Source organism: Hypanus sabinus, chromosome 10 (assembly GCF_030144855.1).
Source record: "Hypanus sabinus isolate sHypSab1 chromosome 10, sHypSab1.hap1, whole genome shotgun sequence".
Classification (NCBI taxonomy): domain Eukaryota; kingdom Metazoa; phylum Chordata; class Chondrichthyes; order Myliobatiformes; family Dasyatidae; genus Hypanus; species Hypanus sabinus.
In genome coordinates this window covers 88,992,847-89,010,628 of record NC_082715.1, presented here as the reverse complement: position 1 = coordinate 89,010,628, position 17,782 = coordinate 88,992,847, and the positions used below count along the sequence as shown (strand labels likewise).

The following is a 17,782-nucleotide window of genomic DNA, read 5'->3' as shown; positions in this document are numbered from 1 at the left end:
TCCTAATTTCATTCTTGAGCTCCTTCCAGGCACCCTTGTAATTTTCTAGAGCTCTAGCAGTATCTAATTTCTCGAACCTTCTGTAACCTTTTATTTTCTTCTTAACTAGACTTTCCACATCCTTGGTACACCATAGTTCTTTAACCCTACCATCCTTTCCCTGCCTCAATGTAACATACCTATGCAGAATGCCATGCAAATGTTTCCTGAACGTTTGCACATTTCTGCCATGCATCTCCCTGAGAACATCTGCTCCCAATTTACATTCCCAAGTTCCTGCCTGATAGCATCATATTCCCCACCCCAATATATGTTCTCCCAAATTGTCTGCTCCTATCCCTCTCCAGCGCTATGGTAAAGGAGGTGAAGAGTTAATGTGGTGTATCTCTAAATAAATAAAATAAAAAAGCAACCCTTACAGTCCGAGTGATTGGATCAAACAAATGCCTATTCCACCATTCCATCAGATCATGGTGAATTGTTTACCTCAGTGGTTTCCCTTCTGGCACTTGTTTTATTTGATTTTCTTTGTTCTCAGATGGATTTCATTTCTAACTTACTCACTGACACTGCGTCAGACCCCTCAGGGGATATGAATGTCAAACACCGGGCAAGACCAGCTTTCTGCTTGCAGCTGGCAGGGTGAAGGGCAGGTGGGGCAAATTGTAGAGACTGGGTTTTAGCTATAATGGTACAAGCACAATGAGGTAGGCCTCACATTCTTACTGTTCTTTCTCCACTGACTATTTCCCTACATTTATCATGTACCATGCAAGAATCATTACGAGAGTGTGGCACGCAACCATTTAGTAGCATGGTGAATCGATTGATCCTCCTATGCTCTTGCACTGTAAGTTTGCCAGGTGTAATGTTTCTAAATGACTCATTAAAATGTTTATTATATTATTCTGTTGTAGTTCATGGTCCACGCATACATACACACTTTATCACTCCTTGTTAGTTAACACCACAGTTCAATTGTAGGGAGGTCAGCTCTAGCTGCCTGCTCACCTCTCTCCTCAGGATGCAGTGCACCATGACGATAACAAATCCTTGCAGTGAGTCAAACACGGCAAACAGGATCTGAAACAAGATGGATCGTTTGTCGGTCATTGCGAGAACTGCTGACATCCAGGTCAGCGCGAGGAGGGGCAACACCACACAGGAACTCCACAAAGATGCCCTGCATACAAACAGAAAGCTCATGAGAACAGGCAGTATGGAATTTGGACAGATGCTTGTGTTTTAAGTTACAGAGTTAGAGATAAAAATTAGCAATTTTCCCAAGATTTCATTCTGTACTTTACAGATATTTATATTCAATCCTTCTCTACACACACCTTCTTTTATATCTATCACCTTTTCAACAGTGACTCAAAATTAAACATTTATGTATTTCCATAAAAAAATCTATGATTACCATAGTAACTGAGTTTAACTTTCTGGGCTGTATATATTTATAATGCTTTAAGTCTTTAATATGCACGCATACATATATATTATATATATAGATAGATACAGATTTAAAATGCTTGAGACTAACATGGCATTACTGGCAGTGGTGGCTGACAAGGCTGTCGTTGAAACAACTCCGCACTTGGAACATTTGAGGGTCAGGCCGCTATGGGGCTCACTCATCTGACTGGAACCAAATAAAACATTCAACAAAAAAAAGAGAAAGATTGCAGCTTTAAAATAAAAGCATCCAGCACCCTCGGGTATTAAAAGAAAATAATATAAGAGTAAGAATTCTCCATGGTAAATATGATAATTACATTACACCACACTAGTAAGAAAGCCATGCAGAATCTGGATCAATGTCAAACACATTTAAATTAAGAGGTGAAATACTATGATGCAAGGTACATATTTTTTACAGTATCACAAGCAAGCACTTGACATGAGCTTTTAAAATACAATGAATGTTTCAGCAGTCACCACCTACCCTCCTCTATGTTTTAGCTTTTTATCTAGGATTCCATCTCTTGACACGAGTTTATTAAAAACTAAAATGCCGATCACCATGTTGACCTATGAAAGAAGAAATGCTTTTTGTCATCTTTATGCTGAGTGGACCATAACACTCATCACTGTTTCCTCACAGATCTATGATCTTTAACCTCTTAGACCATTACAGCTGCTTTTTTTTTCCACCAAACTCGCAGCAAAGCAATGAATGACCATTCAGTTCCAGTTTCAAAGTTTTGTTTTCCTTTTCCCTCTTTCATCACACTGCACCTCCACAGGCACCAGTTACTTCTTGTTTGATTTGCAACATTTGGGAGCATTGGTAGGAAACTCTGAGAAGAGAGTGGACCATTGGCTTACAGATCTTCTTGCTTGAATTGGACCCCTGTTCTTATCCTCAACATTTAGGCTCCTCTCTCCCCATAACAATGTGCCTGCAGTATTGGTATTCTACAACTCTTCAGATTTACTTGGGTACTCCTCACTGGCCCTTGAAATTCCCACAGTGAAGAATTCTAGCTCAGTTCTATGGGGGATAACATGACTAATTTGAACTATCCTTTCAAGGCACACACCTTTGGAAACATTAGATACTGCTCCATTGACCTTCATGAAATTACTCATCTAATAGCACTGATATACCACTGTGAACTCAGTCAAATCATAAGTGAGCTTTATCCATAATAGCTGGCTATACATTTTACTTCAGGGGTCAAATCTTATCCTTCGACTTACATGCTAAATGGTAGTACAAAATTACTAAGGCAAGATCTGTACTGTGTTTCCAGTATGATTCTAATGTTCCACTGATCAGGCAAGATCAGGTTGACTATGACAACAAAATACACTTAGTAGTAACAACTGGACAGCAGATTTTATATTAAATAGCTGACAATTAATCTAGTACTGTGAGTAGAAAAGATGTTTTGTTAGCACATTGCAGAGGTACATTTTTAAAAGTGACATTAGCCATCCTCCATTGTAGTTAATCCCAAGTCTGCTTTGACATTGTTTCCTCTGGAGATGGGGATCATTCTTTCTACTGTATAATCCGTATGCACAGTGGTCTAGATGTTGCCCTTGAGTCAGTGTCTAACACATGGTTTATATTGGGATAGGGCCTTTAACCTAGCTGGGAGTTGACTATAAAGTACAGCTAGACCCTTCTCTAGCTAATGCTATTCCCAGCGCAATCACTGCAGTACATCACCTGGAATAATTTTGGACCCTTAGACCATTAACACAGTTAAAATTTCATTGTGAAAGTCAAACTAACTACTTGTGCGTGCTTCATTTGAGATTGGAGCTGGTAACCACCTGAATAAAACCAGCATTCCATAGTTATATTAAATAATCCAACACGTGTGTGCTTGAAGGGATCAATGGTAAAACCAGACCCCAAGGAAGAGTTGATACCTTTGTAAGTGAATGATAAAATCATTACCATTGTAGTTTAATATGATTCATTTGCGCAATTTTCCTCAGTATAATTAGGGATGTGATAATGTGTCCCTTCCAGTTATGCTGTCTCCATAAGACAAGAAATGATCTCTGAATACTTGGGAGGTATCATAAGATGCTTAAATACAGAATCACATCATTTTCCAACCACAGCTTTGGTTTCCTTGGGCACTCATGAGCAAGGTGGACATGTTTCCTGCTTCACTTCGTTGAGTGCTCAGAAAGACATTCCATTCATGCAAACATTGCAAAGTGCTCCTTGCGTAGGTTGAAACAGCAAGCATTGGTTTAAGTACCAACAGTCCGTTAGATGATGACAGCAGCTGTTCCCACCTGACATCCACAGAAGTGCATGTCAAATACAGGGTATTTGCCGTGATCTGGAGGGATTCCAATCTTCCAAGATGGCTGCTGCCAGGGAAACACTGTCTTCCTCACAACTCTGTCAAAGCTCCGCTGACGACCTTAAGTAGCCATAGCCAGTGATATTTAAAAATAAATGCCAGTTGCAAGTCTGTTTCTTTGACTTTACATGGTAGGTCATTGCGGATATGGATAGACCTAGTAAATACCCTGTGGATTCCCTCCATGTTGTGCTCTCTGCTGGGAGGCACCCTGATTCTGTAATGCAAACATATAATGCCAATAATACATGGAGAAAGAGAAAAAGAGTTAATGTTCCAGGATTTCGATCTTAAACATTGACTCTCGTTTCCTATCCATAGATGCTGCTTAACCTGTTGGGAGTTTTTCAGGCAATTCTTTGATTTTATTGCAGATTTTTATCATCTGTAATGTTTTTCTGTAAGCACCATGGATGTCTCTGCTATATGGGGCTGGCTGTGATGGTAGTGTGAGCACAGAAGGTGTCTCCCCACCTAGAATGGAGACCTATTAAACTTAGGCAGACATTTTAGGATGGATTCTTTTGGTTTGAAAGAGCTAAAGAAAAACAAGATATTAATCACATAAACAGAAACAAAACACATTGTACTGTCAAATTAATCACTTTATGAAATACCAACTCATGCAATGATCAGATTGCTTCAATGGGGCTTTAAGTGGGATGTGCAAGATTTAATGATAGGAGCACATGCATATTTGTTTTACCAGAACAACAGCTGCTGCAGGTCCAACAAATGCATACAAAAGGCCTCCCTCCAGTGACAGCCAGCAGCTGTGAACATAAAAATAATAACCACACATTAAAGTTAGAAGTATACATTAAATTAATCATCAGTAGGCAAATTTAAGACCAGACAGAATCTCAAGCAGTGAGAATTTAATGCCAATGAAATTCCAGCATTCAACATCTATGGGCAGTGTTATTAAAAACAGGCTCAAGAATGTCCTAACATGAGGGAGGCATAAGTTTAAGGCAACTGGTGGAAAGTATAGGGATGACGTCAGAGTTAAGTTCGTTACACAGAGTAATGGTGTGCAGAAAACCCTTCTGGGTATGGTGTAGAGGCAGCTACATTAGGGGCTTTTAAGAAGCTCTTAGATAGGCACATGGTAGGAAAAATGGCAGGTTATAGAAGAGGGAAAGGTTAGATTGATTTCAAAGTAGGTTAAAACATTGTGGGCTGTAGGGCTTGCATTGTGTTGTAATGTTCTATGCTCTGGATAAATCTCACGCCAGAAATTAAAACATGAGAATATCTGAGTTCTTCCAGGACCAAACCAAGTTTCATCCCACAACAAAACAAAATATAACCAGTAAAAGGTGAATTAGCTTCCTTTCGCTTCCCTGCTGCTCAACATGGAGCTCTGGCGTAATGGATGTTTTCACCGATAAGTCATAGACCAAAGGCCTGATGATGCCTTGCTGTGCGCACAGGAATATTTACCATGGTTTTAACCTGCTGACTGAGAGCAGCCTGAAGGACAATCGCTCTGTTTTTAATATTGATTTTCATGCCAGCATTCATTGCCCATCCCTAAATGCGCAAAAGAAAATGGTGGTAACAGCTACACTCTTGAACTGCTGTAGTTCTTCATGAGTAATTTAATCATTTTTTTCCACTAATCATAAATATCACTTGTCTGTCCACTCTTGTGTTATCATATTGACAATTTTTATTTGATATGCAAGAAAAAAAGTCCTATTTATCCATCTTTTTATAATTTCTGCCCACTCAGGACCTTTAAATCTCTAACTACCCAATAGATGCTGCCTGACCCATTGATTTCCTCTAGTATTTCGTGTATGCTGATCCTGATTTCCAGCTTCTGCAGTCACTCTTCTGTCTCTTTTTTTAAAATCAACCAATTACTCAACTACAAGCTATGGATCTGTAGTTTTCAATATAGGTATTTCTCCATTGGGATTATGTGCAATCCAATGTAGCATCTCCTAATGGTGATATTAATACTGTACGTATTCCACTCTTGCTTACCAAATAATTCTGAAACACAGCCAATGTTACCACAGAGCTTGATTGTATGAAAGAAGAGCTTTTCTAGGTGAAGTGTCAAGAAACAATCTTTGATGAATGTGAAAAAGACACAGCAATGAGCTACTGAGCCAACCCATAGGCAGAAAATGGCAGTAAAAAGTCAGGTTTTAGCAGGGAAAAGACAAATTAGTTCATGTTACTTTGGGGAAGTTCTACAATCCAGCAATCCTGACAGGGAGGAGAAAATATCTCGTTTGCTCACCAGTACCTTTTGATGAGACAGTCACACTCTTCTGAGCTTGATGATGGGAAGAATACCAGATGGAAAGAGTAAAGGATTCAATTATAGGATCTAAACCTCCTTGAAAGATCCCCACTGACATACGGGAATCTCTGGCCTATCACTACTCAAGAGGAGAAAGTGCATTTGGGATGACACTGGGAACACTGAGTCCATGCATTGGCATCGCACAGAATCCCTATGAAAGCAGTGAAACTAGTGCTCCATCTCACAATTTACCCATCTACCCCTTTCCTACCCCTCTGGGCACCATCTGCCTCATCTATGAGAGAAAATGAGCCCCACAATAGCCTCACCAGTTACCATTAATTTCAACTTTACTGGGTGGAAGTAAGTCACGCTTGATCCCAATGCCTGAGATGTCGACTTTCTGTTGACATGCAGATGGCTCTTTAAGTTTAGACTTAAAATTGCTTAAAGCTAATTCATAGCACTGAATAGGGCTGTAGTTTACTCAAGGAAATCTGATTATTGATCCACACAAATAAATGCTTTAATGATTCACTAATTTTGGCTAAATCCTCTCATATGTAAATGCACTTGTAAATAAACCTGATTCTCATTGTAAAGTATAAAACATTTGAGTTGTAAGAAAATGCATCTCAGGGTGGTATATCTACTTTGATAATAAATTTATTTTGAACTTTGATATCTATGGGGTGCTGTTTGCTTCTGAGCTTGAGTGAAGTTTACGTGGCCATGGAGGTGTCGTCCAAGTTAATTATCATGGATCAGTTTTCACACATTAGCCATACTTACAGTATTTTGTAAAAATGGGTGAGGGAGGCAGGGGGTGGGGGTTAGCTTAAAAGAAAGTGTTGGGAGTTTGGCTACGGATCTCTAAGCCACTCTCAGACTCCTCAGTGATGCCTGCTAACCTTGCATGGAGATCCATGCTGCATCAAACATTCCACAGGGAGAGTGCAATGGAAATCTTACCTTTGGCCATTCCTGCTCCTTCCAGTTTGAATTGCAAAAACCTAGCTTACAAAAAAAATCTGGACATGTTGAGAGCTACCTGTGTTTCCTCTCTGGACCAATAGTCCACTGGAAGAATTGTAGAATGTATCTCCATTTTGTTGGTAATCAGCAGATTCCCTTCAAAATGAACAGGACTTTATTCCTTGACAGGGCATGGCCATTGCTGGCAAGGCTGGCACTTAGGGCCCATCTAAAAAAGCCTTTGTATGGTTATTGGGAAAAGTTTAATAGAACAGTTTCACTTTGCATACTTAAGAAACTCTCATCATTGTTGGGGAAGAAGTGCCAGGATTTACAAACAGCAATATTTTACCAAGTCAGGATTGTGTGACTCACTGGATAACTCGTGTACAATAAAATTCCATGCACTTCATCCTGGGTGACTGAAACTGCATATTGGGGAAATAAATGCTAATGAAGCACTTTTGATGAGCTGCTGCAGTACATTTTGTTGTTGGCACCTATAGTAGCCACTGGTATGAATTCTTAAGGTGGTAAATGGGGTGACAAGTCAAGTGGGCTACTTTGTCCACTGTCCTGGATAATGCTGAACTTCTTGAGAAATGTCAGAGGGATGAGGGAGATGGAGAGGGGGTGGGGTGTGAGATGTCAAATGTCAAAACCCATCAGGCAAGTGGGAAGTATTCCATCACACTCTGTGTAGATTATTGAATTTTTTTTTGTGTATCAGGAAATTAATGACTCGTCGTAGAATACCTAGCCTTTGAATTGCTCTTGCGGTGACAGTAACTCTGTGGCTTGTCCACTGCTGAGTTTCTAACCAGTGACAACTCTCAGAATATTCACTGTGGGGACCTGACAAAAGTAATCATATTAAATGTCAGGAACAAGTGATTTTACTCACTTGTTGGAGATGATCATTGATTAGAACTTGTGTGACATGAATGTCGCTAGTCACTTACCAACCCACATGACTTTGGGTTCTGTCGTACTCAGGTATGGGCTGTTTCACTTGCTGAGCAACTGAATAGAAATATATATTGCGCAATCGTCAATGAATATCATCAATTCTGACCTTCTGATGGAAGGAGGGTCATTGATGAAGCAGCTGAAAATGGTTGGGCCTAGGATGCTGCCTTATGGAACTTCTGCCATGATGTCCTGGGATAATTGACTTCAAACTTCAAAGATGAATTTTTGTTCTCCCAACTTACTTTACATTTTATGTGTTTACCTGCACTGCACCTCCTCTGCATTGTTACACTACATTCTGCATTGTAATTTCATTTTACTGCTTTGTTACCTTTATGTAACCAGAGTGTTAGAGCACATAGTAAGTTGGAGGAGGATAAAGGTCATGTGAGGACTGCATGTATAGATAGAAATCAAAAGTTTGTACATGATAGAAGTGTTCTCAGGTGCATTTATTTCAATGTAAGGAGTATTGTAGGTAAGGCAGATGAGCTTAGGGCATGGATTGGCTCGTGGGATTACAGCATTATTGCTTTGCTATTAGTGTGACTTGGTTGCAGGAGGGGCTGGATTGGCAGCTTAATGTTCCAGGGTTCTGTTGTTTCGGATGTGATAGAGGGGGAGGATGAAAGGGGGAGGAGTGGCATTACAGGGAAAATATCACAGCTGTGCTGAGACAGGACAGCCCAGAGGGCTTGCCTACAGATGCCATATGGATGAGCTGAGGAACGGGAAAAGTGTGACCACACTAATAGGGTTGTATTATAGACTGCCCAATAGTCAGAGAGAATTGGAGAAGCAAATCTGTAGAGAGATAGCAGACAGATGTAAGAAACAGAAAGTTATAATAGTAGGGGATTTTAACTTTCCACATATTGACTGAGACTCCCACACTGAAAGGGCTAGATGGCTTGGAGTTTGTCAAATGTGTTCAGGAAAGTTTTCTAAATCAATATATAGAGGTACCTACGAGAGATGAATGTAATACTTTACCTCCTATTAGGGAACCAGGCAGGTCAGGTGACAAAATTATGGGTAGGTGAATATTTTGGGTCCAGTGACCATAATGTCATTAGTTTCAAGTTAATTATGGATAAGGATAGGTCTGGTCCCCGAGTTGAGGTTCGAATTGGAAAAGGACCTCGCACCTCACTGTGGGATTCTGCTTGGCTGTCATGATAAGGTCTGGAGATATGTGATCTTAGATAGAATGCAAGGTGTAACAATTAACAAAAGTATCAACCAAAGGTCCTGAAGAAAGGCCTCGGCTCCAAATATCAATGGTTATTCAATTCCACAGATGCTGACCTGCTGAGTTCCTCCAGCATTTTGAGTGTTTTGCTTTGGATTTCCAGCATCTACAGACTTGCTCATATTTAAAAGTATCAACCAACATGGTTACTCAGCAAAAAAGGTATTTGACTGCATTGGTTCACCAACCTCAATTAAATGGAACTTGATAGATATTAAAGTGCTTTCAATGAACATAAAATGCAAATCCACATCCTGCTATAAAGTAATAAGGTCGAGTTTTACCAAGTGTCACTCTGACAGTGGAAACTTGGTATATGGCAGAGGTGGTCAAAAAAGAGTAAGATTTTAAATTTGGCTGTGTAAGTGGGAGATGTATAGTCATTGTTTAGTGGCACCTAGAATGAGATCTCACATAGACTGCTACTGATTCTTCATCTGTTCATTGACTGATTGGAGCTCAGCCCAAGACAGCTAGAAGCTGGAGGGGCAGTGAGGCTCTCAGCAGGAGATTAAATAAGTACCTGGGATTTCCACTACCTTCATGTACATACATGCTAGCAAACATCGCTAGTTACAGTATGCTCTGTAAATTGTAATAACTTTTCACAAAAGACGAAATCTAATTACTTAAAATAGCCACTCAAATCAGAACATCAATGCAAGTAAGTGAAAAATATTATAAACAAAGTAATTTTGAAGTTAAAGACATAGCAAGTGCAATAGAATCCTAGTTAAGCTCAGTACTTCAATCACCAAGAGCTAAATTTTTTGGCTTTTACCCAAGGTTAAAATGTCTAATACAGAAGACATGCATTTAAAGTGAGGGGAGACCAAAGTTCAAAGGAGATGTGCAGAAGTTTTTAGAAGAGAATTGTGGCTGCCTGGAGTGGTGGTGGAGGCAAATATAATAGAGGTGTTGAAGAGGCGTTTAGAGAGGCCTGTGAATGTGCAGGAAATGGAACGATATGGATGGGGTATATGCAGAAGGGATTAGTTCAGGTGGGCATTTGATTACCGATTTATTTATTCCGCACAACATTGTGGGCTGAAGGGCTTGTTCCTGTGCTGTACTGTTCTTTGTTCGATTGCAATCAATAGTGTAGTGCCCCCTGTGTACCAAATATCGAAGGAATTTAGTAAAAAAATCATTTTTGAAGTATCACCTTGAAGTTTCTTGAGGTGGGCATACACACTGTTTGGACACCAAAAACCTTATCGTTTGGCCCTCTAATTTGATGAAGACAGCAGATGTCGATAATAGCAGCTGTGGAAGAAGCCAAAGAGCTTTGAAGCAACTTACTAATTTGATGTACCATATCCTTTAGCCTTTGTAAATCCCATAGATATTGCCACCACCAATGCAGGCAATCCTAAAGAAATAAATTAAATTTTATAAGAAATCTGTATCACTGCACATAAGAAGGAATACAAGTATAATGTATACTGCTGTGAAATCAAAAATGAATCAATGATCTCTCACAGTACTTTTATCTGTGATACCTTTCAGAGAAAGCAATTTTAAAGGAAAATATATTTCATAAAGAATACAAAAATATAATTCATCACAATGAAATATTTATACAGCTATTATTTCTTACCCCAGCCAAGGCATAGAAAACGTTTACGAATGAGCCTTGTTCTAATCTTCCCTGTGACAGCCATGTAAGATTGCCAAGCTTCAGTTAAAACCCAGCAGAACGAAGCCAGGAAGAAGAAATGCAGAAAGGCAGTAGTCATTGTGCAAACACCCTGCACACACAAAACAACAAAATAATTGTTTTAGCTTGAATGACTTGCATCCATCAGAGACCCCGGTCTAATCTGCCCATCACTATTTACTGTCTGGGTCACACCTGTAAAACAAATGACATGAAGCAGGACTACTGACTTTGCAGAGCTTTATTCAAATCAAATTTCCACCTCTGGGAGCCGAGAACCAGGGAGTGGAAAATAATACTGTACACTAAGCTGTCAAGTCTCCTGATACAATATACTTTAAACCTGTGCAATAATCACTTCTGTATCATTTCATCCAAAATAAACAGTGTGATTCTTTTCTTCAGTTCAAAAAGAGGCATGAAACTGCCTATTTACTTAAAGCCATAGAGTCATACAGTAAAAGAGATGGATGCTTTGGCTCATCAGGCTAAAGCTGTTCATCAACTATCCTTGATACCCAACCCATTTATCAACACTTGGTCCCTGGTCTCCATGTCCTGTGATTCAAGTATTCCTTCCAGTACATGTTGCAAGAAATTCTGCCACCACCATCCATTCCCTCTGAATGTTCCTGATGCAACATCCCTCTAGATAAAAAAAATCCTCCTCAGATCTCCACTGTATCTCTTACCTCCTTACCATAAACCTCTTGCGGAAGCACTTCTCTATGGAAAATTAAATCCTTTTTCCAATGATCAATTCCCCTCGCCTATCAGATTCCATCTTCCCACCCACCTAGCTTCACCTATCACTTTCCAGCTAGCCTCCTTCCCTTCCCTCCACCTTTTCATCCTGGCATCTTCCATCTTCCTTCTTAGTTCTGAAGAACAGACTCAGCCTGAAATGTTGACTGTCCAATTACATGGATGCTGCCTGGCCTGCTGAGTTCCTCCAGCATTTTCATGTGTATTGCTTTGGGTTTCCAGCTCTGCAGACTTTCTCATGATTCTGGCTTCCATCCTACCTCTGCTCCAAATAAAATCAGACTCTTCTCATAACAGAAATGCTTCCCGTGAGACTTTCTGGTAAATCTCTTCTACATCTGCTCCAATGAAAACTCATCCTTCATACAGTTAGGTAACTAGAACTGCACAAAGCACTCCAACTGTGGTAAAAAGAAGTTTATAAAATTGTAACAGAACCTCATAGATAGGGTTAATACACTTAGTCTTTTTCCCAGGGTTCAGGAACTAAGAACTGGGAGGGCATGGGTTAAGGCGAGAGGTGATTTTTTTTTACACCAACAGAGTTACGTATGTGGAATGAGCTGCCAGATGAAGTGGTTAAGGCAGGTACAATAACAAATTATAAAAGACAGTTAGAAAGGTTTAGAAGGTTAATGGCTTAACATCTATATAGCTTGGATGTGTATCTTGATCGGCATGGACCAATTAGGCTGAAGGACCTGTTTCTGTGCTGTTCGCCCTTATGACTCCATGTAAAGTGAGATAAAGTGCACTGAGATATTTCCTCATCTACAAAGTCCGCTATTCCAGCATGACCAAAACTCCAAGTGTGTGGAATTTATGCAGTAGACTCCTCATATTAATTATAGATGTATTTTAGCCTTGTGTCTTATCACATCCATATCTGCAAGGCCTACTGGACTGGCTTCACTCTTGTTCAATATTTGAGACTACCTCCAGCCTGACTGCAATATATTCTATGTCCCATTCCAGTACCAAAATAATTTAGCTCCCCCCAGCAAGAGCTCTCCACCCCTGCAAGAATGTTGCACTCAGTCAGATCCAGGTGTAACCCATCCAAATTGCACAGATCCCACCTTTCCCAGAAATGGTCCCAGTCATCTGTAAGGCTACGCAGCAGACAACTGATGTTATTATAGGAATAATGTATGATAGCAGCTAATTATATTATTGCTAGATGGCAAATAAGGATAAAAAACTTTGTTTCTTCTTTATTCAAAATGAATTAATGTATAAATTTAAAAGATCCTAACTTTTCCTGTGTATCATGGATCAATTTGATGAAACAGGCTAATGGAAGCAGCTGCAGTGCTGAATGTTGTGAAGTCATGAAATATTGTGCATTCTCTAATATTATCACACCATACAACATTTTCATAACTTCAGAAATATCTGTATTCTGAAACCGTTCTGAGTCTTTAAACTCTGCATTCAATTGCTAGCTTTGATGACATTGGTTACTTTCTGCATTATCAATCAAAAATTTAGGCATTTGCAGAAGAAGAAAGAAAAATACACACACATTTGAAAATGTAGTCTATTTAATCTGCACAAATGGCCTTTAGAGCAGATGCTATGCAAAGTGATTGTATTTTTCCAGTTCAGGTGCCGAAATAATGAGTTAAGCTGTTTAACAGTACACAAAAAGGCAAGTCATGGATCAGAGCAAATTAGATTGTTGCTTACATTGTACTATTTGTTCCTTAGCTTAATCACTTGATTGCTGTACTTAAGGCTGCTGTACTTTTATTGCTATCTCAGAACAATAATTCAGAGTTCAATGATGTATAAACCTTACATTCTAATCCCAAAACTGACTGACATAAGCTTAAGTAGATGCACCTAGACCTCTGCAATCTGCTTCTTCATGCAGCTTGCCGCATTTTCTCCTTCTTCCAAAAGCCCTCTCAGAGCCTAACTTTAGCTCGTCTTTGGTCATAGCCCCCTAACCAGTGTTCTAACTCCTGTGCAAAAGACAAATATACTCTGTAACATACCTTAAGATGCCGTGTTAAGTCAGGAGTACGAAAGGAGACTATTTATTATAACATCTTTTTATGTACCCAGAATGTCCCAAAGTGTTTCAAGTGCAATTACTTTAATAGTAGGTGCTCTGATCATAAGCAGTCATATTAACATTCTAGAGATGTGGATGTTATGGACAAGAATGTCACTTATTCTCCATTTCTACCTGCCCCCTAGGGTATTTCAGAGAAGTTAACATTCCAAGAAACAGTGAAACAGTTGAGATTTATGGTGGAGCAGTAGATTCAGTCTAGTCTTGAAGCTTCAGGCAAGCCTTGTGAATTTAACTTCAAGAATGGGGCACTTCCTTCAAATTCCATTAATTAATCACAAATACATAAATTAAGATAGATTTAAGTTCTCCTGACCAATACAGTTCTCCTGTATTCAACTTTGTCAATACAAAGTTGTATTTACAAAAAGGAAATCAGGTTATCGGTTAAACTCAATACATCAGGCAGCAACCATGGAGATGAATAAACAGTAGATATTTCAGGCTGACGGGCTTTGGCCAGAAACTTTGACTCCTCCAGTAGGAGTCCAGTGTTTGAGATACTGCATGATGCCATCTGCATTCTCGGAACAGTCCATCCCAACACATTTCAAATCATATTTGGGGACTTTAACATGGCTCGTTTGAATAATATCCTGTCCAATTACCATCAGCATATAACCTGTAGCACAAGAGGTCCCAATACACTTGACAAAACTTGAATCAATGAAAGATGCTCGACAGGGCTTGAATACAATAACCTCGTACTGTAAAATTAAATCAAATGACATAGGTGACAATGGAGTTTTGCTTCCAGATGAACTCAATTCCTTCTATGCTCACTTGGATCATCAAAACATGGAGGAACCATCACAAGCTCCCACATTGCCTGATGATCCTGTAATTTCAGTCTTTGATGCCAATGTGTAAGCAGCCTTTAGGAGGATGAAGAAACCAAAACATCTAGGCTGGATGGATTACCTAACCAAGTGGTAAAGACCTGTGCTGATCAATGAACAGGAGCTGAGATCCTTAACCTCTCACTTCAGCAGTCTGAGGTACCCATCTGCTTCAAACAGGCTTCAATTATACCAATGCCTAAGAAGAACATGGTAACCTGCCCCAATGACCATCATCCAATAGCACTTACATACACTGTGAGGAAGTGTTTTGAAAAGTTGGTGATGAAAAATATCAACTCCTGGCAGACAAGCAACGTGAATCTGCTCCAATTTGCCTTACTGGAGCAACAGGTCCACAGCAGAAGCCATCCCATTGGTTCTTCACTCAACCCTGGAACATCTGATCAGTATACATCAGAATGCTCATTATTGATTTCAACTTGGCATTCAATACCGTCATCTCCTCAAGACTAATCAATAAACTTCAAGACCTTGGACTCAATACCTCCTTGTGTAATAGGATCCTCGACTTACTCACTTGCAGACTCCAGTTAGTTCGGATTGGCAACAACATCTCTTCCACAATCTCCATCAGCGCAGGTACTTAGCCCTCATCTCTACTTGCTTTACACATATGACAGTGTAGATAAGTACTGCTCCAATGCTATATTCAGGCTTGCTGATGACACCACTGCTGTAGGCTAAATCCAAGGTGGTGACAATCAGCATACAGGAGTGAGGATGAAAATTTGGCTGAGTAGTGCTATAACAACAACGTCTTACTCAAGACAAAGGAGCTGATTATTGAGTAGAGGAGGAGAAGATCAGAGGTCCATGAGCCAGTTCTCATCAGAGGATCAGAGGTAGAGAGGATCAACAACTTTAAATTCCTCGGTGTTATTATTTTGGACGATCTGCCCCGAGCCCAGCATGAAAGTCCAATTACGAAGGAAGCATGTCAGCACCTCAACATGGTTAGGAGTTTGTGAAGACTCAACATGACATCTACAACTTTAACAAACTTTTATTGATGTTTAGTGGACAGTATTTTTACTGGCTGCATCATAGCCTGGTGTGCAAACACCAATGCGCTTGAATGGAAAATTCTACAAAAAGTAGTGGCTACACCCCAGTCTATCACAGGTATAGCTGTCCCCTGCCATTTAGCACACCTACATGGTGTTATTGCAGAAAAGCAGCATCCATCATCAGAGGCCCCCACTACCCAGGACATGCTCTCTTCTTGCTGCTGCCATCACAAAGAAGATACAGGAACCTCAGGATTCACAATCCCAGATTCAGGAACAGTTATTTCCCCTCAGTCATCAGGCTCTTGGATCAAAGGGGATACCTTCTCTCACCCCATTACGGAAAGGTTCCCACAACCTACAGGCTCACTTTCAATGACTCGTCATCTCATGTTTGCAATACTTACTGTTCATTTATTTCTTTTTGTACTTGCACAGTTTTCTTTTGCAGACTGGTTGAACGCCCTAATTGTTGTGGCCTTTCATTGACCTATTGTGGTTATTATTTTATTATGGATTCATTGAGAATGCCTGCAAGAAAAGGAATCTCTGGGTTGTATATAGTGACTTAGAGGTACTTTGATCATAGAAATCTACTTTGAGCTCCCTTAGGAGCAAGGCTTGACTCATGACTCTCAGATTCACAGTCACCACTGGAGGAAAACTGGGGCAAGTATTTGGAAAAAATGTCAGAATTATTTCCAAAATATAGGTAACAAAGTAATCAAAACATGTTATGCCAGTAATAAAACCTATAAAGGACATCATTTGGAGAAAAATGTTAAAAACTGGTGTTTCATCAATGAACACAGAAATCATTGATTCCAGTTTTGAGGTGATTAAAATTGGGCACAGTTCATACACGTATTTTGAAATCAGTACACATGAACCAAAAGAAGAAGCTAATGAACTTCCAAAGGGAGACAAGGAAGACCCACTACATGATGAAGTGCCATACTGGGACATCTGCAAAAGGTGTGATCTCTCAACAAGATCATGCAATGGAAATAGCTCAATCAGAAAGAAATATTTATTTCTACATAGCTTGTGCTCGACATTTGCAAGCTGAAAACTACAGGCTAGGGGCCAATAATTGGTAAACAGCAAACAAATGAATGAATGAATGAACGGATGATCAACTTCAATGTTGTTGCTTGAGGGAAAGGCTCCATGCTTCCAACAAGATAGCTGTTTTATTTGGATGCAGAATTGTCAAATCACAGTAAGGCACAGATAGCCTGGGGTAGTTATAGTCAAGCGAGACTGCTGGAGACACCTCCACCTACTACAGACAAGATAGGCAGGGTTGATTGTGCCAATGTGTACTCAAGCCAGATGAGTGAGGCCTCTATCGTCAGATTTTCTAGAAAGGGCTTCCTAAAACGTATTGTTGCTTTGCACAATAGGGGTTACCAGAGACAGATGAGATAACAGAAAAATATGAAACATACCCAGAAACTAAAGCTCTATTGGCTTTACCAACTTCAAAATAACATCACCTGCCCTCTCAAAGATTTGATTGACGTTAACACCTTTATTGCGACTAGTGATTGATCTTGCAAGCATAAGGAATGTTAACATATCCAATTTACAATAATCAATATCTGTAACTGCTCAGCCAGTTCTGTATAAAAATCACAGTTTTCTGTTCAGACCAGAACAGTGTGGGTGACAGGGGCCTATGCTATCTACCTTGTACACAAGTGAAGTAAAAGAATGCTACGTTCTGGGCCCAGTTATTTTATTAATTTTATTATTGGTGACAACAGTTACTTGGAGGTTCCACCAAGATGGATAGCACTTGGCTTCATTTTATGGGAGAAAGAAATTTAGCTCCAGTTGCCAATCAGTCCTAAATCAAAGGCTGCTCAGATTTCAGCAAGGGACTGTGTCTGCTGCCTGAACACAAATTTCTTCCTGTGTGGAGTAGTCAAGGTACGCCTCCTTTGTCACTAACATATGAAAGCTTCAGCATTAAAAAGAAAGATAAGGTTGCCATGGTCCGGATCGGAGCCCACTCGGGGTGTCGCCGTGGTCCGGATCGGAGCCCACTCGGGGTGTCGCCGTGGTCCGGATCGGAGCCCACTCGGGGTGTCGCCGTGGTCCGGATCG

At 40.0% G+C, this 17,782-nt stretch overlaps 1 protein-coding gene across 1 annotated transcript in view; it reads right to left on the bottom strand.

Annotated features, from left to right (window-relative positions):
• The window catches only part of adgrb3 (adhesion G protein-coupled receptor B3), a 771,743-nt gene that overhangs the window by 92,083 nt on the left and 661,878 nt on the right, over window positions 1-17,782 (bottom strand). The window contains exons 20-25 of the mRNA XM_059982287.1: window positions 10,896-11,046; window positions 10,598-10,667; window positions 4,540-4,606; window positions 1,946-2,031; window positions 1,544-1,642; window positions 1,012-1,183 (exon numbers count right to left, since the gene is read on the bottom strand). Coding sequence (XP_059838270.1) covers window positions 1,012-1,183; window positions 1,544-1,642; window positions 1,946-2,031; window positions 4,540-4,606; window positions 10,598-10,667; window positions 10,896-11,046 — 645 coding nt within the window. The remainder of the gene's footprint in view (window positions 1-1,011; window positions 1,184-1,543; window positions 1,643-1,945; window positions 2,032-4,539; window positions 4,607-10,597; window positions 10,668-10,895; window positions 11,047-17,782) is intronic.